General features: G+C 40.0%; 3 protein-coding genes across 5 annotated transcripts; 1 reads left to right on the top strand and 2 right to left on the bottom strand.

Annotated features, from left to right (window-relative positions):
• Positions 1 to 1,147: 1,147 nt before the first annotated feature.
• LOC121808728 (receptor kinase-like protein Xa21) lies at positions 1,148 to 13,252 on the top strand. Its single transcript, XM_042209319.1, has 5 exons — positions 1,148 to 1,349; positions 1,435 to 1,656; positions 12,283 to 12,426; positions 12,491 to 12,618; positions 12,764 to 13,252. The coding sequence occupies exons 1-5, from the start codon at positions 1,148 to 1,150 to the stop codon at positions 13,250 to 13,252; spliced, it is 1,185 nt and encodes a 394-aa protein (XP_042065253.1).
• Positions 13,253 to 14,138: 886 nt separating this feature from the next.
• On the bottom strand, positions 14,139 to 19,007 carry LOC121808153 (uncharacterized protein YNL011C-like). Of its 2 annotated transcripts, none has more exons than XM_042208530.1 (14): positions 18,561 to 19,007; positions 18,017 to 18,133; positions 17,798 to 17,930; positions 17,550 to 17,646; positions 16,755 to 16,798; positions 16,382 to 16,538; positions 16,186 to 16,257; positions 15,860 to 15,943; positions 15,592 to 15,693; positions 15,373 to 15,420; positions 15,032 to 15,157; positions 14,741 to 14,833; positions 14,466 to 14,660; positions 14,139 to 14,381 (listed from the first exon to the last, which is right to left on the bottom strand). In XM_042208530.1, the coding sequence occupies exons 1-13, from the start codon at positions 18,790 to 18,792 to the stop codon at positions 14,541 to 14,543; spliced, it is 1,425 nt and encodes a 474-aa protein (XP_042064464.1). In that variant the 5' UTR covers positions 18,793 to 19,007; the 3' UTR covers positions 14,139 to 14,381; positions 14,466 to 14,540. The 2 variants fall into 2 exon arrangements, with proteins under 2 accessions (XP_042064464.1, XP_042064463.1); XM_042208529.1 differs by having other exon boundaries at positions 14,139 to 14,387; positions 18,561 to 19,006.
• Positions 19,008 to 20,183: 1,176 nt separating this feature from the next.
• LOC121808194 (transcription factor bHLH30-like) lies at positions 20,184 to 22,324 on the bottom strand. Of its 2 annotated transcripts, none has more exons than XM_042208583.1 (2): positions 21,721 to 22,324; positions 20,184 to 20,826 (listed from the first exon to the last, which is right to left on the bottom strand). In XM_042208583.1, exons 1-2 carry the CDS (start codon positions 22,024 to 22,026, stop codon positions 20,368 to 20,370), a joined length of 765 nt encoding a protein of 254 aa, XP_042064517.1. In that variant the 5' UTR covers positions 22,027 to 22,324; the 3' UTR covers positions 20,184 to 20,367. The 2 variants fall into 2 exon arrangements, with proteins under 2 accessions (XP_042064517.1, XP_042064514.1); XM_042208580.1 differs by having other exon boundaries at positions 20,184 to 20,829.
• Between the last annotated feature and the right edge of the window lie 1,393 nt (positions 22,325 to 23,717).

A 23,717-nucleotide genomic window follows, 5' to 3' on the forward strand; every position in this document is an offset into this window, starting at 1 on the left:
ATATTCTATCTTCTGTAGATACGGAGAGACATCTGGCTGATCACGAACATGCTGCTGCGACGATCGGATTTTGCTCACCCGACGATCTATGGCATCGATACGAGTTTCCATCCTGTCCAATGCCCTGTCCAACGCCTCCAATAAGCTGTCCACTTTGGTGGCTGAACGAGACTGATATTGAAGCTGCAACGGGCGATAGCAGTGGTCGGTTCGTTGTCGGGGCGGATCCCAGCAACTAGGCCGACGCGGCAGTGGCTGATCAGAATTCGAGTATCCTTGCGATGCTCGGTGAGGTGATGGTTCCCAACGAGAGGGTCGTTGCGACTGTGGTGGGTCATATGGCTGGAAACTCAGTAGTGGTCGGTTACTAGGAGGATCCCAACAAGTGGGGCCGCGGGGCTGGACTGACCTCATTCGGTGAGGCGGCGCTGGTCGGTGACTCATTAGCTTGTGGTGGCTGATCTGTGAGACATAGGGCTGGACTCCCCTCGATTGTCTCTGTCGTGGCAGGTCCCAGGGCTGTCTCTGTTGCCCCAATTGCTGGTGGTGGGATCCATATGGCAGGTCCCAACAGGCCCGGGGAGCGGCCATGAAATGATGTATGAAAGAAGAGGGAGAGAACTTGTGCTTCTTATCAGAGGTGTAGGTTGAAAAGGTGTGTGTTTTTTTTTGGGATATAGATGAACGAAGTTGGAGGATGAATATGGGATGAAAGCACCAGTTGTTAAGGACCTAAATCCTTAACGTCGATTTCCACGCAAAATTAAGAAACGAAATGTCGTCGTTGTCGAGCGCCCAACGCTGGGTCGTGACTTGGACGGCAAAAAGGGGCGGTTGAGCGCGATATCAGCCCCGTCGGCAACCTTAGGAGATGTTTTTGTTTGCTACTCAATTGAGCCAAAAGAATGATAATTTCATATATTGATTGACTAACTATTATGAAAGACTCCACACATATTTATAATATGTGTGGATACAAAATGATATGCTAAATCCCTATAATATCTAAACAAATTAAACAACTAAAGATAACTATGAATCAAAAGATAACTAAATAAAAGATATGTAAGATAAAATACATCTAAACTAAAGAAGGACTCGTATCAGGTTCACAAGGAATGAATTGAATGGAAGTCTTCCAACAGACATGTGCACCAATATTCCATTTCTTGTACAGATCTATTTTTCTATAAATCAGCTAAGTGGCGCAATTCCAACAAATCTATCACAGTGTTCAGAGCTACAGCAGGTGTCCCTCTCTTACAACTTATTCACTGGGCAGATACCTGCGAAAATCGGCGACTTAACATCACTTCACACTTTATTCCTCGGTGGAAACTATTTGAATGGTACTATTGTTTTTATTCTTACCACACTAGATTCATGTAGTAGTATACATTTGTGTATGTTAAAATTGTTATACTTATTTGACAGGTACACTACCAGCTGAGATTGGCAATCTTCACAACTTGGTGGTTTTTTTTGCTGTTGAAAAAAATCAGATTGGGGGATCATTCCCTTTCAGTATTTTCATGAATATGTCTTCTCTGCAAGAATTAATAATATGGAGAAACAAGTTCACAGGGAATCTTTCAAAGGATGTTGGAAATCCTACAATGCTAATCGAATTATCAATTTCAGAAAACTACATGACAGGTAATTGTTGATGGAGTAAATTTTATTTTTGGTCCTTAACATAAAGCCATTTTAGTAAAGCCATTTTAGTAAGATGTTGGTTCAGAACATTAATTTTTTTATTTTCGAATCCCAAACAAATGAAAATAGGCTGGAATTGGTTCTTTTTATATGGTACCATAAAAAACTGTTCGATCAACTTTATTTCAGATCCATTTGTAGAAATCATGGTATTAAATATGTCCGGTCAATGGATTTTGACCAAATAATAAATGTGACGAGACATTTAATTTTGTGAAATTAAATGACATAGCGTCGATCTACATTTTACGTAGATAAATGTAGTATATTCACTTTCTCAAATCCGATTTCCGGTGAGTGAGAAATAGTGAATTAAAGTTGGGCATAATTAGCTTTTAATTAAAGCTTGGAGATGGAGCTTAGGGAATAATTAACTAGTGTTAATTATCCCACATTGGAGGATTAACACATCTTTTAATGTGTATAAATTAAGTGACTTTATGTTACTTAATAATTATAGTGGACCAAGATGGGTGAAAGAGCCCACACGCGCGCACACGCGCGCGCCGCCGCCGCCCGCCCGCCCTAGCCCGAGCCTGTGCTCGCGCTCGCGCTCGCGGGCCGCGGGCCCGGGCCCGATCCCGATCTTGATCTTGGACTTGGACTTGGACTTGGATCTTGGTCTTTGGGTGGTTTTGGGCTTGGGGCTTGGCCCAAACTATTCTTTTTGGACCACCGCCGAGTCAGCAATCCAAGTGGCTTGACACGTCGTCAAGCGAGGCACAGTCACGGCTGCCACGTGAGAAATCCACACGCTCCACACACGGATGGCACACTCCTGCCACACGCTCGTAACCGTCGGCGGTTACAAATCTGCCATGATGAGCCTTCATGGCTGTTGACCCACAGCAGTGGACTGAGCCTATAAATAGGCTAGCCACTCCATGCATTACACAACATCATTCACAAGCATTACAGCATAAGCTCTCTCCCTCTCTGCATTGTCTTTCTGTCGAAGCTCTGCCCTCTCCTATATCCAGTTCGCCGGAGCTCTACTGATTGCGGTGCTGCATCAATAGAGACGTAGCCGTTTTACCTTTGGGGACGACACGCCAAACCGAAGAGCACTACCGGGGTGTATCTCGTCTTGCGGGAAGAGGCCTCCTCGACTCGGCTCAAACATTTTTCACGGTTACTGTTTCATTTTTACATTTGTAATCTCATTCTAGTTCAGTTTCCTCTTTTGTATTCCTTCTTTTGGGTTGTATTACGCCCGGCTCTTATCTCTTGTAATCCAGAAACCAACAATCGCAACAATCGCAAGATGAGATAACTTGCCTTTGAAGGGATTTGGACCTTTTAAACTGAACTAAAAACTTTCGAAACTTAAACCTTTGCTGGAGATGTCGACGGAATCCAACACTGCTGCTGCCACCACCACCTCCGCCATTCCCTCCACCATGGCGACCACTGGACCGGTCAACACTTCATCGATTCTCTCGATGATGCCAACCCCCGGCTTCCCAGCTGCCTCATCCACCGTCCCTTGGGTTTGGGACAACCCCTTCGGGGCGTCCACTGGTTCCACCTTTGGTGGTTCGGTTGGTTCCACTTTTAGTGGTTCCTTCGGATCCTTTAATGGATCGAGTGTTGGTGCCTTCGGGCTCAATACTGGTGTTGGATCTTCCGGGATCAACACGAATGTGGGGGGCACTATGCCCAACACGAATGTGGGGGGTACTATGCCCAACACGAACATGGGGGGCTCTATGCCCAACCAAGTTGTTGGCTCCTTCGGGGGCAACGGAATTGGTTCCTTCAATGGACCAAGTGCGGCACCTATGGCACCAAGAATGATGCCACCCGCCGAGAAGCCACCAAAGTTTGGAGGATCTGACTTCAAGCGGTGGTACCAGAAGATGTTGTTCTACTTGACAACATTGGGCGTCGCCAACTTCCTCACGGAAAACGAGCCGCCAGCGCCAAGTGACCAAGAGACTAGGCTCGAAGTCATGGCGGACTACGAAGCTTGGAGAAAAGGAGATTATCTTTGTAAAAATTTCATTCTAAGTGCATTAGATGATAGTTTGTACAATGTATACTCCAATGTAACCACATCTAAACAAATGTGGGAAAGCCTAGAAAAGAAATATAGCATAGATAATGCTGCAGGGAATGAACAGGTCGTAGCGTCCAAGTTTATGGACTACAAAATGGTCGACTCTCGACCTATCATGGAGCAAGTCCAAGAGCTCCAAATGATCATCCACTCCTTAGTGGCTGAAGGGATGACCTTGCCCGATAAGTTCCTAAGGTGCACGATCATTGACAAGCTCCCTCCAAGTTGGAAGGACTTCAAGAGTTATCTCAAGCACAAGCGAAAGCAGATGACCCTTGAAGACTTGATCGTGAAATTGCGCATTGAGGCTGACGGGCGCAAAAGTGATCAAAAGGCTAAGGGATTCACCCCAAATGAAGCCAAAGCCAACCTGTTGGAGCGGGGCGGTCCCTCCAACAAACGCCCTCGCCCAAACCGTCCAAACGACAAAGGGAAGGGAAAGCAGCCTTCAAAGAAGTTTGAAGGCGACTGCTACAAGTGTGGCAAACCAGGCCACTTTGCTAAAGACTGTCGCAGCAAGAAGAAGAAGCCGGCAGCCCACGTCGTTGAGAAGGAGTTCAAAGACTGGATGAAAACGACCTCATTGCTGTGGTCACCGAAGAGGTTAACCTTGTTGATAACAAGGGTGGCTGGTACATCGACACCGGCGCTACTGCTCATGTCTGCTCAGATAAGAGCAAGTTTGCCTCCTACACTGCTGCTGAAGGGAGGAAGATCAACATGGGGAATCAAGCATCGTCCGAAGTCCTCGGCGTTGGCAACGTGATTCTCATGATGACGTCTGGCGTCACAATCACTTTGAAGGATGTGCTGCATGTCCCGGACATCCGCAAGAACCTAGTGTCAGGATCAATACTAGTTAATAAGGGGTTTAAACTTGTATTTGAGTCTGATAGGTTTGTCTTGTATAAGTTTGGAAAATCCCTCGGAAAAGGTTATGTAACCGATGGGCTTTTCAAGCTTAGTGTAGCAACTCGCAGTGTTGCAAAGCCATTGGCTAATAATAATAAAGCATCTACTTCCTCTTATTTGACCGAGTCTTCAAATTTGTGGCATTGTAGATTGGGACATGTAAATTCAAAAGCCATTAAAAGATTAGTAAATTTAGATTTACTAAAGGCTAATGAAGTGGATAATCAAGATAAATGTGAAATTTGTCTTGAAGCAAAAATGACTAAGTTGCCGTTTCATTCGGTTGAACGAAACACAAAACCCCTTAAATTAATTCACACGGACGTATGTGATTTAAAGATGGTGCAAACAAGAGGTGGTAAAAAGTACTTTATCACTTTCATAGATGATTGCACAAGGTATTGCTACATTTATCTTTTAAGAAGTAAAGATGAAGCAATAGAAGCGTTCAAAAATTATAAGAACGAGGTTGAGAATCAACTTGGTTGTAAAATCAAAATGATTCGAAGCGATAGAGGAGGCGAATATGTAGCCCCGTTTGAGGAGTTATGCAACGCAAGTAGTATAATTCATCAAACAACTGCTCCATATTCACCACAATCTAATGGTGTTGCAGAACGCAAAAATCGAACTCTAAAAGAGATGATGAATGCACTGCTTCTAACTTCAGGATTACCACATAACATGTGGGGGGAAGCTATTTTGACAGCCAACTATATCTTGAATAAGATCCCTCTCAAAGGAAAAGATGTCACTCCTTATGAGTTGTGGAAGGGAAGGAAGCCATCCTACAAATACCTCAAAGTGTGGGGGTGTTTGGCAAAGGTGATGGTTCCTCCGCCCAAAGAAGTTACAATCGGACCTAAGACGGTTGATTGCATCTTCATTGGATATGCACTTAACAGTAGTGCATATCGATTTGTTGTTCACAAGTCTGAAATATCGACTATCACAGTAGGAACAACAATTGAGTCAAGGAATGTTGTATTTCTCGAAAATACATTTCCTTGCAAAGACAAGGAAAAAGTCTTAACTAATTCTGAGACAAGAATTGAAGTAGAAGCCACTAGTTCTAAACAAGTGGAAGAAGAAGCCACTAGTTCTAAATCAGTAGATGCGGAACCTGAATCGCGCAAGCGTGCAAAGCCCGATCCAAAAGATACAGTACTAAGACGTGGTAATAGAGTCAGAACACCAAAAACTTTTGGTCCTGACTACATTGCTTTCATGTTGGATGAAGAACCAACATCGATAAAAGTAGCCTTTGCTGGCCCAGACGGGCTGCATTGGAGAGAAGCTGTTCAAAGTGAAATTGATTCAATTTTGCTAAACCACACATGGGTGTTGGTTGATTTGCCCGAAGGTGCTAAACCTTTAGGATGCAAATGGGTTCTTAAAAGAAAGTTTAAGGCCGATGGAACAGTTGATAAGTATAAAGCCCGACTAGTAGTAAAGGGTTTTAAACAAAAGGAAGGACATGACTTCTTCGATACCTATTCACCTGTAACAAGGATTACATCTATCCGGGTGCTTCTCGCTATTGCTGCATTGCACAATCTTGAGATTCATCAAATGGATGTAAAGACCGCGTTTCTGAATGGTGAATTAGAAGACGAAATCTATATGGAACAACCCGAAGGGTTTGTAGTACCTGGACAAGAGAAAAAGGTATGCAAGCTCGTAAAGTCCCTATATGGATTGAAACAAGGGCCATTGCAATGGCACTTGAAGTTTGATAATGTGATGTTATCAAATGGGTTTAAAATCAACGAGTGCGACAAATGTGTCTACATCAAGAGCACTAATAACGGTTATGTTATAGTGTGTCTCTACGTTGATGATATGTTAATCTTGGGTAGCAACACTCAAGTAATTAACGATACAAAGGCCATGTTAAAGAGAAACTTTGACATGAAAGACATGGGTCTAGCCGATGTAATTCTTGGAATGAAGATTCTAAGAACGAATGATGGAATCATCTTAACACAATCACATTATGTTGAGAAGATATTGAATAAATTCAAAGCCTATGATGGCGCGCCGGTTAAGACTCTTATTGAACTCGACGTTCACTTGAGCAAAAACAAAGGCGAGCCTGTTGCACAAGAAGAGTATGCACGGGTCATCGGGTGCATTATGTACTTGACTAATTGCACTCGACCTGACATTGCTTGTGCCGTGAACAAGTTGAGTCGTTACACGAGCAATCCAAGCAAAGAGCATTGGAGAGCTCTTGTGAGGGTTTTGAGATATTTAAAACATACTCAAAATCTTGGGCTACACTTCTCGAGATGCCCCCCGGTACTTGAAGGGTACTGTGATGCCAATTGGATATCCGATAATAGAGACTCACTTTCAACAAGTGGATATGCCTTTACTATTGGGGGTGGTGCTGTATCATGGAAATCCACAAAACAGACATGTATAGCCCGATCAACAATGGAATCGGAGTTCATTGCCTTGGATAAGGCTGGTGAGGAAGCCGAGTGGCTTAAGAACTTCCTTGAAGACATTCCATGTTGGTTTAAGCCAGTGCCACCAGTGCTGATCCACTGCGATAGCCAAGCAGCTATTGGAAGGGCAAACAATGGCTTCTATAACGGTAAGTCTCGACATATACGTCGACGACATAACACCGTGAGACATTTGATCACAACATGGGTGATTACAATTGACTATGTGAAGTCAATAGATAATCTAGCGGATCCGCTAACCAAAGGGTTAAACTGTGATCAAATGAATAAGTTGCTAGAGGGAATGGATTTGAAATCCACAAACTAAAGAATTGTCATAGTGGTAACCCAACCATGATGACTGGAGATCCCAAGAACTTGGTTCAAAGGGACAACTAAGCTATGAGAGTTCATGAGAAACACTCAACTATATCTATTCCCTAGAGAGCAATAGAGTGTTGGAGAGCTTGCCTAGTGGTAAAGGCTAAGTCTATGACTTTTAATGGTTCTTAAGGATCTCAAAGAGATGGAATTCTCAAAGAGACCAAGTATGTCAAGGTACTTGACTAAGAATCACCTATGTAAGTGCGAAGTGTGGTCGCTTCATAAAACGCACTTATGAATCCAAAGTGGTGTCCAAGACCGCAATGGACACAAAACGTGAGAACGGATGAGGTTGAGGTGTTTAAGCGTTAACACCATTGTCTCGGTGCACACCGTGGGGGATTAGTTCAAAGCATCGCGCTACTAAGCCGCCTGTGTATCCGATGGTGTCGACTATGGAGGGTTCAAAGTCAACAACTACCTATCCTTATGCTTATATACCTCTCGAGGGTTGAGCTTGTGTCTGCATGCATATGCATTCGGCTATTTCCACTCATGTGGGGGATTGTAGAAACCGGTCAATGGATTTTGACCAAATAATAAATGTGACGAGACATTTAATTTTGTGAAATTAAATGACATAGCGTCGATCTACATTTTACGTAGATAAATGTAGTATATTCACTTTCTCAAATCCGATTTCCGGTGAGTGAGAAATAGTGGATTAAAGTTGGGCATAATTAGCTTTTAATTAAAGCTTGGAGTTGGAGCTTAGGGAATAATTAACTAGTGTTAATTATCCCACATTGGAGGATTAACACATCTTTTAATGTGTATAAATTAAGTGACTTTATGTTACTTAATAATTATAGTGGACCAAGATGGGTGAAAGAGCCCACACGCGCGCACACGCGCGCGCCGCCGCCGCCGCCCGCCCTAGCCCGTGCTCGTGCTCGCGCTCGCGCTCGCGGGCCGCGGGCCTCGGGCCTCGGGCCCGATCCCGATCTCGATCTCGGACTTGGACTTGGACTTGGACTTGGATCTTGGCAGGTGGTCTTTGGGCTTGGGGCTTGGCCCAAACTATTCTTTTTGGACCACCGCCGAGTCAGCAATCCAAGTGGCTTGACACGTCGTCAAGCGAGGCACAGTCACGGCTGCCACGTGAGAAATCCACAAGGATGGCACTCTCCTGCCACACGCTCGTAACCGTCGGCGGTTACAAATCTGCCATGATGAGCCTTCATGGCTGTTGACCCACAGCAGTGGACTGAGCCTATAAATAGGCTAGCCACTCCATGCATTACACAACATCATTCACAAGCATTACAGCATAAGCTCTCTCCCTCTCTGCATTGTCTTTCTGTCGAAGCTCTGCCCTCTCCTACATCCAGTTCGCCGGAGCTCTACTGATTGCGGTGCTGCATCAATAGAGACGTAGCCGTTTTACCTTTGGGGACGACACGCCAAACCGAAGAGCACTACCGGGGCGTATCTCGTCTTGCGGGAAGAGGCCTCCTCGACTCGGCTCAAACATTTTTCACGGTTACTGTTTCGTTTTTACATTTGTAATCTCATTCTAGTTCAGTTTCCTCTTTTGTATTCCTTCTTTTGGGTTGTATTACGCCCGGCTCTTATCTCTTGTAATCCAGAAACCAACAATCGCAACACCATTTTGACCGATTTAGCAAATTTCGATTAGCATATGTAATTCTTAAAGAATAAAAAGGAGGAAAGGCGACGCTGATTTCGTATGGTTAGTAGCTTATGACGATATGTTTTGGACAACTTTAATCTTTACAAGATATTGCACATGCTAATAAAAATTGCTAAATGGATTTTAAATAGCATTGGCCACCAGTTTTTGACGATGTTGTAAAAAATGACCTATTCCGGCCCGTTTTCGTTTATTTGATATGAAAAAAAAAGTTCTGAACCAGACCAAAATGGACTTTAATCACAATTTGATTACATTTGGCGCTTTAATCTTATTTTTTAGGGATTATTCCCACTGAAATTGGGCAATTATACCGACTGAATATATTATCAACAGATGACAATAACATGAGTGGTTCAATTCCACATGGCCTCTTTAACATTTCTACTCTTCAAGCTGTTTCAGTAACTGGGAATACCATACCCTCTCTGGAGTTCTTCCACCCAATTTGTGCCAAGATGTAGCTCTTCCCATTATTGAAGAGCTTTTTCTTGCCGAAAATTCCATCTCTGGACCAATACCCAACTCTATCTCCAATTGTTCTCATCCCAGAATTCTCGCACTTTATGAAAACAATTTGAGTGGTTTTATACCTACTGATCTCGGCAACCTAAGACTTCTCCAATGCCTTCAATTGTTCAGCAACAATCTTTCTTCAAACCTCGATTTCATTACCTCATTGTCAAATTGCAGGTCTTTAAATCGTCTGACCTTAGATAATAAGAGCATCCGCAACGCGTCTCGTTGCCATCTATATCTCGTCTCAGCGAGACGAGACGGCATCGAGACGACGTTGCAGCCCTGCGTCTCGTCCCGGTCTCGGCGAGCATCTCATCCCAGCGAGACGGATGGCGCGCCAGCTCCCCACGCGCCAGCGCCACGTGGCGCGCGCTAGGCGTGACGCCCACTTGCCGGCCGGCGAGTGGGCGTCGTCACTGCTGACAAAATAAATCATTTTTTTAAAATTTAATTTTAATAAAAAATAATAAAAAAAATAAAAACGGTTATATGACCGTTCAACGGTCATTTTTATATATTTTTTTTTCTTTTTTACTCTATAAATACTTCTATTTCATCCTAATTATATACACAAACACACATCTATTCTTCTCAAATCATCTTCATTTACTCTCCAATTTTCATCTAAAAAATGTCCGGCAACGAAAACGAGGACGGCTCCGGCGGATATGACTTGAACGTGTTTGGAGATTGGGGGCATGTACAATGTCTTGGGTGGTTCCGGTTCTGGTCCGTCGACGCCGGGCACCCAAGGCTCGTCGACGCCGGAGTCGTACCAATCACCCTATTTTGATGTGGATGCATATGCTCATCCCTCTGCCCCGAGGTATGGGCAATCGCAGGGATTATCCCAATTTATGGAGGATTTTCCGGATGAACCCAATCCGGAAGGAGGACGCGGCGGTGGAAGCTCCATGGGTCGCGCATTCGACGCCGTGGAGGAAGAGGAGAAAGCGGCCGAGGAGAAGGAGGATATAGGCCGTCATCCATACAGCCGGGCGGACACGATGACTCTGTTCAACGCTTAAGTCAGCGTCTCGTACGATCCCATGTCGGGAATCAACAAACCCGCAAGTGTTTTTGGGAAAAGGTCACCGCCGCCTACAACAAGAACAAGCCGGCTCGGTCCCGCGGCCACACCCTGAAGATGCTCCACAGTCATTTTGACCGCGTCCACAGAGATGTCAAAAAATTTTGCGGTATCTACAAGAATGAAGCAGCTCAATACCAAAGCGGAACCAGTGGAGCCGACATTATGAGAGCGGCTTTGCGAGTCTTTTTTTACGACAACGGCAAAGAATTCAAACATATCGACGTTTGGGAGGCCGTCAAAACGTTGAAAGGTGGGTCAGTGGTGTCCAGTCCAGCAAGGGCTCGAGCTCGAAGCGCACAAACCACACGGCCGGTGGTCAATACTCGTCTAGTGAGGGCGGGTCAGGCAGCGCCTCACAAGAGGTTGAGGGCACGACCATCGATGAAGGGGGGCTCCTCCTATGGGCGTCGTCGGCCGCAATGGACCAAGGCGGCGAAGGCGGCTAGAGGGAGGAGAGGCCGAGGCGAATCAAGCCAGGCGACCTCGGGCTCGGGCTCGGGCTCGAACACTCTATTGTCCATGTACTTGACCGCCACGATGGCGGACCGCATGTCGCCTTCACAATATCAAGCCCATCTTGCCGGAATTGAGTATATGGCAAGACAAATTGGTATTCCGGCTCCAGGTAGCTTGAGTGCACCGCCACCGCCTTCGGGGGATGATTCGCCTGCGGAGTTGTTTTTTTAATTTCTATAAAATTATATTTTAAATTATGTAATTTTTATTTTTTTTGGATTTTAATTATTTGTTTTTTTTTGTTTTTTTTGAATTTAAAGTTGTATTTTTATTTTATTTAATGAAGTATGTTTTTTATTAATTGAATTTGTTGGAAAAAAATAAAAAATGAAATTGAATGAATAGTTAAGGGATGAGATGGTTAAGAGACGGTTAAGAGATGGAGTGAAAAGTATAATGAATCACGTGAATAGTGAAGAGATGAGACGGTTAAGAGACTGATAAGATAACGCGTCGCGGATGGCCTAATCCTCTGTACGGCGCCATTCCACCTTCTATCGGGAATTTATCTTCCTCGCTCCAACAAATCTTTGCCGCCGGCTGCAAATTGAACGGCACCATTCCTGCTCAAATAGCAATTTAACAAGCTTGATGACCTTGGATTTAACATGACAATGAGTTATCTGGTAATATTCCCCTCTCTATTAAACACTTGCATAAACTTCAAGGATTGAATATTGGTGCAAACATGTTACAAGGCCCCTTTCCAGAGGCTATATGTAATTTATACAACTTAAATGGCGTAGCGATTCGCCAAAATCAATTCTCTGGTTCAATTCCTAAATGTTTGGGAAATGTCTCTTCTTTAAGAGTTGTTTTTCTGAACGCCAACATGTTCCATTCTGCCATACCATCAACCTTATGGGACCTTAAAGATTTGCTGAATTTTGATTTGTCCTCAAATTCATTTAACCTCAAGAGATAAGCAACTTAGGAGCAATAATCTCTATTGATCTCTCCATGAATCAGTTCTCAGGGTCTATTCCTGACACTACTGGAAAGTTGCAGAATTTGGCAAATCTGTCTTTGGCAAATAACAGACTAGAAGGTTCTATTCCAGTTTCCATGGGAAGCATGCTCAGTTTGGTGACTCCTGACTTGTCTCACAACAACCTCTCTGGTTCAATTCCAAAGTCTCTGGAAAAACTTCAATACCTCAACCATTTCAATGTCTCTTTCAATAGTTTTGAGTGGAGAAATTCCTAGTGGTGGCTCTTTCAGAAACTTTACTATGGATTCTTTTAAGGCCAATGAGGCATTGTGTGGAATCCCGAGATTCCATGTCCCTATTTGCCCTGGAGTTTCTAATCATGTACTATCAAAGAGGAAAAAGGTGGAACGAGCTTTATTTGTTGCGGCTTTCGTTTCAATTGTGTCTTTGGCTTTTATCTTAATTCTATGCAAAAGGAAAGATAAGGCAACTAGAGAAGTTGATGAGTTGATACCCATTCTGCCAGAAAGAATATCTTATTTATGAGCTTATGCAAGCAACTGAACAACTCAGTGAGAGCAATCTTATTGGAACTGGGAGTTCTTGCTCTGTTTACAAAGGAATTCTTAACAATGGGAATGTTGTCGCTGTTAAGATGTTCAATCTTCAATTACAAGGCATTTCTAGGAGATTTGATGTCGAATGTGAGATACTTGATAGCATTCGACATAGGTGCCTGACAAGCGTCTTAAGTTGTTGTTCCAATGAAGAGTTCAAGGGGTTGGTACTTGAATATATGCCCAAGGGAAACCTTGAGAAATGGTTATATTCTCATAATCATTGCTTGAATTTTATGGAAAGATTAAATATAATGATTGATGTTGCATCTGCTTTGGAGTATCTTCACCGTGTCTGTTCAACACCTATTGTTCAAAGCGACCTGAAGCCAAGTAATGTGTTGTTAGATGAAGATATGGTTGGGCATGTAAGCGGTTTTGGGATAGCATGGTGTTAACCAACACCCTAGGAACATTGAGTTACATTGCTCCAGGTGACATTGTTATTCTTTGTATATACTTATTAATAAATGAAGTCTTATGTTTAATGACTGGTATAGCATGTTAGTATTTTTGTGTGATTTTAGAGTATGGTTCAGAAGGACTAGTCTCCACAAGGTGCGATGTGTATAGCTATGGTGTGATGTTGATGGAAGTATTCACGAGAAAAAGGCCTAAGTGACGAGATCTAAGCTTGAAGAGTTGGATTGAAAGGTCAGTTCCAGAATTCACATATCAAGTTATAGATGTCAACTTAGTAGTGAATGTTGAAGAAAAACATGGCCAAAATATTTTGGAATTGACAACATCCATATTGGAGTTAGCTTTAAAGTGCTCTGCACATTCCCCTAATAAAAGGATTATTATGAAAGAAGCTCTACCAGAGCTGCAGAAAATCCAACGTGGATTTTTGGATGAAGCTTACTTAAATCAATGAGGGCAACACCTCCTTACTTCAAAGGATTGAATTGCTGTGTAATTCCATTGACACTTTTGTGTTATGTTTTCTATGCATTATTCATTGAACTTTTCTTTATCTATGTCAAATTTTATGTTTTCAAACATTGTCATCAATGAGATCTGAAATTTCTCCCACTTTTATGCTTTGAATTATTCTTATGATGAAAGGGCTTTGAAATAAATACTCCTACTCCCTCCGTCCCATAAAATGAACGAATTTGAATGAAGAAATGGCAATTTTTAAATTAGTCTATTAAGATAGTGGAAACTAATAGTAGTTAGTATGCAATTTAATCTACACAACACCAAAAATGCTTCCATCTTTAAGTTTGATTGTTTCAATTAAAGGGAGCAGTAGGCATCAATCCATTTAAAAGAAGATTATTGTTCAATAAGAAGTGTGGAGTAGTATACTATATTCTTGGTTTCAGACGGAGAAGAGAGTAATCAACATTACAAAATACAACATCCTGTATTGCAAATCTAGCCATTACATCTACCCATATCTACTAAAGTTTCCTACCACATCTCAATCTTTAAAAAATACATGTACAAATGTTGTACTAGAATTGAGTGAATACCACCCATCATCCGGTAAAAAATCAAGAAATGAGCTCCAGCCAATACCTTCACCTAGATAAAATTTTCCAATCAAAACACCGAATAAAGCATCAATCATAACCGGCAACGGACGAGGTTTGAAGCATTCACCTCAGCAGAAGAGGCCCAACAGAAACTAAGATAATGATCTGTGTGGAACGCGAAGAAATTGGAACTGAACCTAGATCAAGTTGAAGTCATGTCCTTTGTCGTGGATTCAGTCAACAGATTCGCCATAGATTGTATTAGGGATGTCGGATCATAGATTATGCCCGCTGCTGCATCGTGTACTGATTCAACAGTTATCTACAATTTCAAGATAACCAACAAAAGATTAACACGTAGGAAGCAATTCACGTGTATATATTGCATCAAAGAACACATACCACACGAGAGATCCCTTGCGCAGCCAATTTATCAGTATCAATGAGAATCTGACCACCTTTGGGCACAAATATTGTGTTGATGTATTGGTTAGGCTACAAAAAGATGCGAATAAAAATTTGGGTCATATTTGAGTTTTTTATGGGTCAAAATAGCGCACAATTCACATGAGGTAGAATCAAGAATAGATAGTCGAGTAAATTCAAGTAGAGTTTCTCATATTTCACAAAACACTAAGCAACGATAAAAAAAATAAAATAAGTAATTTTATAAAAGAAAGTCGGGATACTTACAGGACTGTTTAGACTCTTATGAGGATCGCCATACGTTCTGTTCAGAGCATCGGCAATAGCTGTCACAAAGCAGGAAGCTGTAAAGCCGCCAGTTTCTCTATCATGCGTACCATTCAAGAGAAGCACCTTCAAGACATGATTGATTGTAAGAAAATGAGATCATCTGAACATAACATAGATACAATCATATGTACATACGTATATAGCAAAAAAAAGTTAATAATGGTAAAACCCATTACACAGCCGAAAAGTCAATTAAAGAGATCAAATCATATTAATTAGGCAAGAAAAATTGAAGGACGTACGATCAAGATATTTCAAGCTTAAAAATGTATTAATACCTTGGGACATGATCTTGAAGAAATACTTTCACCAATTCCACGTAAAACCTGAAAATGAAGCACAAGCAACAAAGTAGTTCAAATGAAGACCACAAGTTATGTACTCAACGCTCAAAAGGGGGTATTTCAGCTAAAGGATCACAAATAGTGACAAGATTTTTAGCATAAAATATAAACAACCCAAAAGATGGTGTTTACAAGAGAGGGACAAGTGCTTACGAGAGAGGGGCATATCGAAGTAAACAGTGAACCCATGGCATAGATAATGCAGTCAACGCTGTTCAGCTGGTCTAAGACAGATGGATTTGCAGAAGGAAATACCTGTAAAAAACCATATAAAATCATGAGAAAGTATTTCAAATCGAGAACGCATTTATTCCTAGCCCTTGAGTCTGGTTATTAGAAGCATGTAACATGTGCACATAGCATAATCACAAACTCAAATTATGCGTCGTGATCCAGTGATATAAGCTAAAAGAGGTCCTACCTCATGCAATAAATTGCTGCCTTCGCTAGACATGTAAAAGACCCGCTTTATTCTTGAAGGAAGAGTTCGAGCTGAAGAGTGACTCTGTAGAAGAAACCACCTCTTCAATCAAACATACAGGAATTTACACTGTGATGCAGTAACCAAAGAAAAATAGAAGATGAGTTGACAAATAAGACCAGGACCTGTCCAATAATAAAACCTCAAATCGTATGAACTGATAACACAGTGCTATACTGGCAAAAATTGAGGGATTTTATCAATCACTACCAGCCAGCGGAAGTAAAGAGGTATATCAACATATGTCAACTTTTAATCATATTTACCTTATCTATAGGCTGCATAGATCCACTGGTTGGATGTGAAATTTCATTCTGACCCCGTATTATGGTTCCATCCTAGAAATCGATCAGAAAAAAGTGTAAATTTAAAACTTGTGACATCAACTCATAATTAAATTTCACAAGCCTGGCATGGTGCGATGTCAGAAAGCATCCTATGGCGAAATACATGTATTCGTACCCATAATTCACAACCCAAGGTAAGCCTATCATTTGTGGATATAACTGGTAGGACCAGACTTTCTGTTGGAATTTGTGACACACGTGAAAACAAGAAAATTGCAGCATCTAGAGACTGAAAGAATATCCGAGCTCCAGCAAAGAAAAAATTTCCGATGCTGCAAGTAAGAGAAGAATGACCTGATATTCATTTTGGTTTTGAAATAAAAAGAGCAAACATAACACATATACAGCATGTTGATTCGATCCTGCATTGAATTATAATTTGCAAAGGAAACTCTACCAATTAATGAAATCCAGAGATAGACAGACAGTAGTAATACATTCAATACAAGAATATGTATTTTGGGAATTTTTCACAAATAACTGGGTACCTTCCGTTGCTGAAACAGAATACTTCATCCGACCTTCTAAGGATCTGCAAATTATAGTTTTTCCCTATATTTATAATGAGCATAATTGTATAAACCACTATAACAGAAACGTGGTAATACTGGTGTGGACTGTTTATTCTAGAAAATTCAGCATATTCCAAAGACGGCATCAAGGATATTATATGGTCTCGCCAAATTTGGCACATATATAAAATCACTAAATAGACAATGGTTAAAGACAATTAGCCCTTACATTCTAACAGATCATTCAAACGAAATACTATTCAAGAGATTCAAAACATAATTAGTGACCAAAGCTAATATACCAAATGCTAACTCAAATCAATACTCTTTGGGGCTGTTCGGTTTGCAAGATTATATTTCATGATTGAATATGTATTGTGTTTGGTTCATAAGATTGAATCCCACAACTTAATCCTAGATGGATAGTCTTATGATAATTAGTCATAGCCACCCCCTCCAGCTAAAATAATCTCACAACTTAATCCTAGTTGGATAATCGTATAATAATGAGTAATGGCAACCGAACGTCAGAAAAACTATGAAAATACTTTCCGTGCCAAAAAAATAGAAAACACTAATGCAGTAATGCCTTTTAACAAGGACCAAATGATCCTTCTTGGAGAAGTGGAAATCAATTAGCCCTACCAAAGAAACAGAGTAGTGACCACTAGGCAATACGAAGCTATTTCAGGAATTAAGTTAGAACAATGAGATATGCCACTTGAGAACGCACTGAGTAATAAGAGCAACATGCTCCGGACAAATACGGACCTGATCCTGGAAATAAACCAAAAATGCTCGAATAGTCTCCCTGTATGCTTTTGAGACACCTGTCCAAAGAGAATGGTTTCCTTCTACAATATCATACCTGTTGAATTGTCAACTTATCAGACAAGCAATCATTGTTCAAAACATACAATAACTTCGCAAGAAGATCTCAAGACTTCATATGAAAATAGCCCAAAGGAGAATAAAGAACCAGTGGAAAGAGATCACTAAAACACGATTTCTCTCATTACCATTCGAACTTCGCCTTTTGTGCTTCAAGGGGCAACCGGTGACCTAGCAATGTCCGAACTGCAAGAGCCTCAGAGGAACTCGGATCAGATAGTCTCAAGCATCTCGATCGAATGTCTCCAACAGCTGGCCCTCCTGCAAACAAGAATCCATGTCAGTATCACATGATTCCTCAAAGCCTATTTCAGTTCCTGAAATGACAGGGTCAATATACAACACACCAAGAACACGAACAATCTCCGCCGTGCTCCCTCCATCATCAGAAACAGGGAGAACATGAGCCACATGGACTGTTAAGCTCTTAAGCTCTTCCACAACACCATTGAAGGCAGTTCCTCCTGCAACACTGCAAAGTTTCAATATTGCTTCGACACTGAAAGATGATGAAAATTTTCGTTTCACATAGATATAATGCAGGGTTTATATCAAATTCTCCACTACAACTACATGAACCTTAGATTCCGATTCACCCATTTTTTTTATTTCAAACATATTAACATGGCAGTGCTAAAATCACATTAATTGATTAAAATGCAAAAACGGGTTAGCAGTTGAGAGCACAATCACAATCTTGAATCAAGACTTGTACAAAGTTTTCTTGTTCATTTAATCCTAATTAGGCATTGATCAAGGCTTAATTACCAGGAAATCATCAAGAACTAACATTCAAATCCTAGCATTACGAAATCCAAAACACCCAATTCTTCATTTCCTAAAAAAACTAACCATAAAGAAATCACCAAGAAAGTAAAAAAGATGACGTACCCGAAAAGACAAGCAAAGAGGGCTGAGAGGAGACGCTCTTTGGAGAGGTGGAAGCATAAGGGCAGTGAGAATGGTGGGTGGGATTAGAAGAGGGAGCCATGAGAGAGAGGTTTCGGGAAAATGGCGTGGAACGGTGATGAGAGAGAAAGAAGGGAAATGAGATTTGATATGGGGTATTTAAAAGAGAAAGAGGAGGCATGAAAGGCGGGGGTCCCAAACAAGTATCCGCCATAATCACTGTTGTTCAAGGCAACACTCTCGTCCACCTGAAATTCAGAATCTCCTATTTCCCTTCTATTTTTCTTCTTCCTCATTTCTAATTATATCTTCTGCCTTTCAAAGCTTTTGTCTTATAGTAGTAGTATGAATTTTGAAATGCATTTACTTCAAATAAAAACTATGTTGAAGACTTGAGTTTGAAATACTACCCTCTTATAAGGCGGATCTCCTACTCCATATTCATCAGGGCATCAGATATTTCTCGATTAATTTTCAAATATCGGATCTAGCTTAGGTACTTATATTTTGGAAAAATCTAAATTATCAGATTGGATATTGGGTATGCTCGAATGGATAACCTGATTTTATTAGTCAATTAATTTTTACACACAAATTCCATATAATTCCCTTCTTTAATCGGAGGTTAGATTTATAACTGAATTAATTAAAAAGCCAATAAAACAAGGGCAATGATAAACGTACATAATTGTATATACATAGTTTAACTTTTTTTAACATTTAATATTGAAAATCGTTTTATAAACATTAATTGATTTAGAATAAATTTCATACTAACCATTTTGCAACCTCTCGAAAAAGATTAAAAATTTAACTTAATATTTGTATATTTAAGCAAAAAATATTTTCTTATTAAAAATTGTATAATTAATTGGAATCAATCTCAAAATAATATTATGATTCGACATAAAATTTCTATATCACTTCTTTCTTATTGCTACATATAATACAATAAATAACAAAACTAATTTTTTATTAAATTCACTTAAATTTAAAAATTTAAGGATATTATATATATGTACAATTTACGTACATTTACCTTTTCTCTTTAAGAAAAATACCAATTTAATCCATTCTTTAATTGATTCAAATTGGACAAGGCTTAACTCGTAGTTCCAAATTCAGTTACACACAGAATATGGATAGAAAAGTGATGAAAGAAGATGTTTACGAGTTAGGATCCTTACCAGTTACCAAAGACCTTTGGGTTTTTATCAATGAATTTGAAGACAATTTAATGACTAGTTTCACTGAGAAAGAAATATAAAATGGGCTCAGCTATCCAACTATGAATATTATATACTGTATTAGATAGTAATTGTAATAATAATAATGATAAGAATATGTGTTTATATGAGCAACTTAGTTAAAATATACTTGTGCAATATTTTGGTGCGGCACCACTTGAATAATTTAACTTTGTCGACGTGGGTTATGAAATTAAATTCTTTAAACAACAAATAAAAACAAAGATTCATTTTATCAGATCCAAAAAAAGAAAAATACATATGCACCAGCCGGGAATCGAACCCGGGTCGTGGCAGGGTACTATTCTACCACTAGACCACTGGTGCTTGATGTATAATGTAATAAGTTATAACTATATATTCAAATGCATTATTGATTCCCCACAAGAAATGGTCAATATTCAGATGCAAAATGTACTTAATGAATGGAGTTGATACAAAAAGTCAACCCATTTTCGACCATTACAATATACAGATCATGAAAAACGCATTCACCACCAATCCACCACCATCATCTACAGCACTACAGCACCAAACAACTCTCACTCGAACAAGTTCGACGAAGAATCGATGCAAGAAACACGCTGCCTCTTACGGGGGATAAACAGTTGCTCAGCAGACTCCGCCAATGCAGAAAACTTCTCAACAATATCGCTCAAAGCTGCACGAACCAAACCGACCACACCGTCGTCCCCTTCAACTGACGTGATCAAGAACGCAATCTTCACCCTGCTTCCCAATGTGGATACCTCGGATTTTACCACTTGAACCGGCAGGCTTTTCATCACCTGCCTCACATCAGACAGCAGATCAGGCCAGTGTTCGCAGCAGAGGGAGGCCATAAGCAAGAACGAGCCATCGCCACTATGGTTCTCAACTCTTCCAACTTTCACTTCATCCGTGTCCATTGGGATGTGCAGGCCTTCGCTGGCTTGTGACGCGGTTTCCCTCAGTTGCTTTATTTGGCTCACGACTTCGGCTAGCAGAGTCGCCTTGTCCATCTGCTAATAGACAAAATAACTTTCATCAAACTCTGAAAATTAATGCATAAAACAAGTACTCCATAAAATTATCATAAACATGTCAACCAAAAAAATATATAGTTGAAACACAATGCAAAAATCAAAATCAAATTAGACAAAGTCAGAGTTTGACAAAACACTGCATCTAATTGATGCAGACATTTAGCAAAGTAGTAATATAGTGTGGTTTGTCAATCTTTGCATTTGAATCATAACTAGGGAGGGTTATTACTATCAAGTCAAAATTTGCAGCAGAAGTCCCAATCGTTGCTAAACTTCACTTGATCACGTCTAACTCACTGATGACTCCAGACAACAACAATATATCATATTCTATCAGCACAAAAACAAATAATTGGTGTAGAAATTGACTTGTGAGACTAAACATAAAATGCAATCCCTACCTGCATCAGCAGGTAGTTAGCCTTCCATCCAACCAAAATCATCATTCAATCACATCAAAGTATAGCCTCACTTTCTATATACAGAAGAATTGACTAGAAAACAATGGAGTTGACATTGCAAGAGTAGAACAACCTCACTTCCTAAATTCAAAGGGCAATATACTCACACGCGTCTAATATTTTAATCGAGTATAGTAATAGAAGACGAACGCAGTCCACATTCCGTGAAGACAATCAATCCCTAGTTTATCAAAACTCAGTCTTTTCCTACTATTTACTACTAACATTTAACCTATCATGAAAGGGGGCTAAACAAGCACACAAGTAATCAATAATACCAATCAAACAATCCACAATAATGATGGAAAATATAAACAAACTCTAAAACTACATCTTAAAGCACACTAGTAATCAACAATAGAACTAATCAACATTCAAAAGCAAGCATCTATACATTCACACAGCGGACCTTTTCATTGTTCGGTACAAGCCCACGAAGGCTCTCCAAATGTGCATTGATTCTTTCCCTTCTCCGTCTCTCTGCCTCGCTATGACTCCTTAAAGCCTCAACTGTCTTTGTCGCCGAAACCCCATTTCTTTTCCCCACTCTCCCACAAGCCTTGACTAACTCCCCCTTCTCACCGTCCAACACCAAAGAATGCTTAACAGGTGTAGACAAACACCCCCGTTTTTCAACATTCATAGTTGAGTTATGCAGCAATTGATACACATCAGACTCATTGCTGAAACCATACTCATTCTCACACTGCATCATACTACAAGACTCTTACTCCCACTACAATTTAACTGTGTAGTTAAATGGAAATGTAAAAATTTCAATATCAAGACAAATAATATTCGTTCCAAGATATCAGCACAGAGCATGCCACAAATAACACATGCTTCATGAGTCAAAGCAAAAGCAGCCCATAAACTATAAAAAAGGCACAAAAAGTAATAATCTTGAGTCACTAAGAATATAAAGCTTCAAGAAATTCTGAAAAATAAGTTGAAAATAGGATTTATGGGTCAAGGCCAGGGGGGCGAGTGGCGAGGGAAAACCAGAAAGCAAGCATTTTTGACTGAATTTTGAGGGTTGCAAGTGAGGGGATTGTGATTATCAGCAATGGCGTGGACATTGCTTTAATTTGATGAAGGAGGGATGACAAAATCGAAGTGGGCTTGAAGAATGGGATGAAGACGCAGAACTAGAGGCAAATTAGCTTCTTTTTCTTTTTGACGGTGTCGAATTCCTGCATTTCTGAAATCTTTTGCAAACTCAAATTCAAGAAACCAAGGCAAGGGGGATAAGATAAACGAATAGCCTAACACTGTGTGAAATTTATATTACATTCGGAACTTAAAAATACAAAAATTAAGTCAATTGATATCGGCTACGTAAGAGTAAGACAGCTAAATTTTAACTGCAGCTAACTACAACCGTTGATTTTTCGGTTATTAATCAACTAGTAGTAGTAGTATTTCTTTTTTCCCAATAATCGATACACTATTTATTACAACTATTGAAATAACCGATTAATAAGAAATTTTGATTTATTTTTCCTCTTTGCTTTTTTCTATACCTGATTGCTAAATTAGTATTTTAATTTTATCATCATTGTGCAGTATCTGACTCACTGTAATAAGTTACTAATATTACAACTCGCACGTTATGAGTGAACTATATATTATAAACATCCATATTTATAAAGCTTCGAATACTTTTTTGTAAATTCTTTTGTTTTTGAATTAGTATCATTAGTATTCTCTTCATCCTCTTTTAGTCATCATTTAATATTTCTACTTCAAAAATAAAGTTGAATCGAGTGAAATTATTTGATACTAGTATACCATATTTGGTCAACTGCCGCCTAAACTACTCACTTTGACATCACATTCTTGATAATCAATAATTAATTAGAATGAAGACATAGGGTTTCAATTATTTTATAGTTGACTTAGCTGAGTATTGGTTGAGTGGTATCTTTCTCATCAACATTTTGACTTCTTATTGTAATTGTCGAGTCTAGGTTCAGTTTACCTGCAGGCCTAATTTTGAACCTCATATTGCTAAGAAAAAAAAACGTTGATGATTAGTCTAGTTAGTGATGTAATTAGAAATTTAAACAATTCGATGAAAATTTTAAAATAACATATAACAATTCGTGCGACTTGTCAATCAAGTTTCGTTCCTTTTCTTATAAGTAAATTATGGTTCCTTGTTAACCTATTCAGATCAAATTAAGACCTAATTATCATTTTGTTGTGAGTAAAAGAGTGGTGCAATATAGGGATGGGCTGAAATGTAGCAAATATAATAAAGAGGCCCAAATGATTATAGGCCATAGACTGTAAGTAATACCCGTAAAGGAAAAGGCCCAAATGATGAATCCCAGTTGAAAAGCAAACGGCAGAGCTTAGCTTATTTATGGGTCAATTTCATACATCTGGTGCCTGAGAATTGAG

This window comes from Salvia splendens, chromosome 6, assembly GCF_004379255.2.
Source record: "Salvia splendens isolate huo1 chromosome 6, SspV2, whole genome shotgun sequence".
Taxonomy (NCBI): Eukaryota; Viridiplantae; Streptophyta; class Magnoliopsida; order Lamiales; family Lamiaceae; genus Salvia; species Salvia splendens.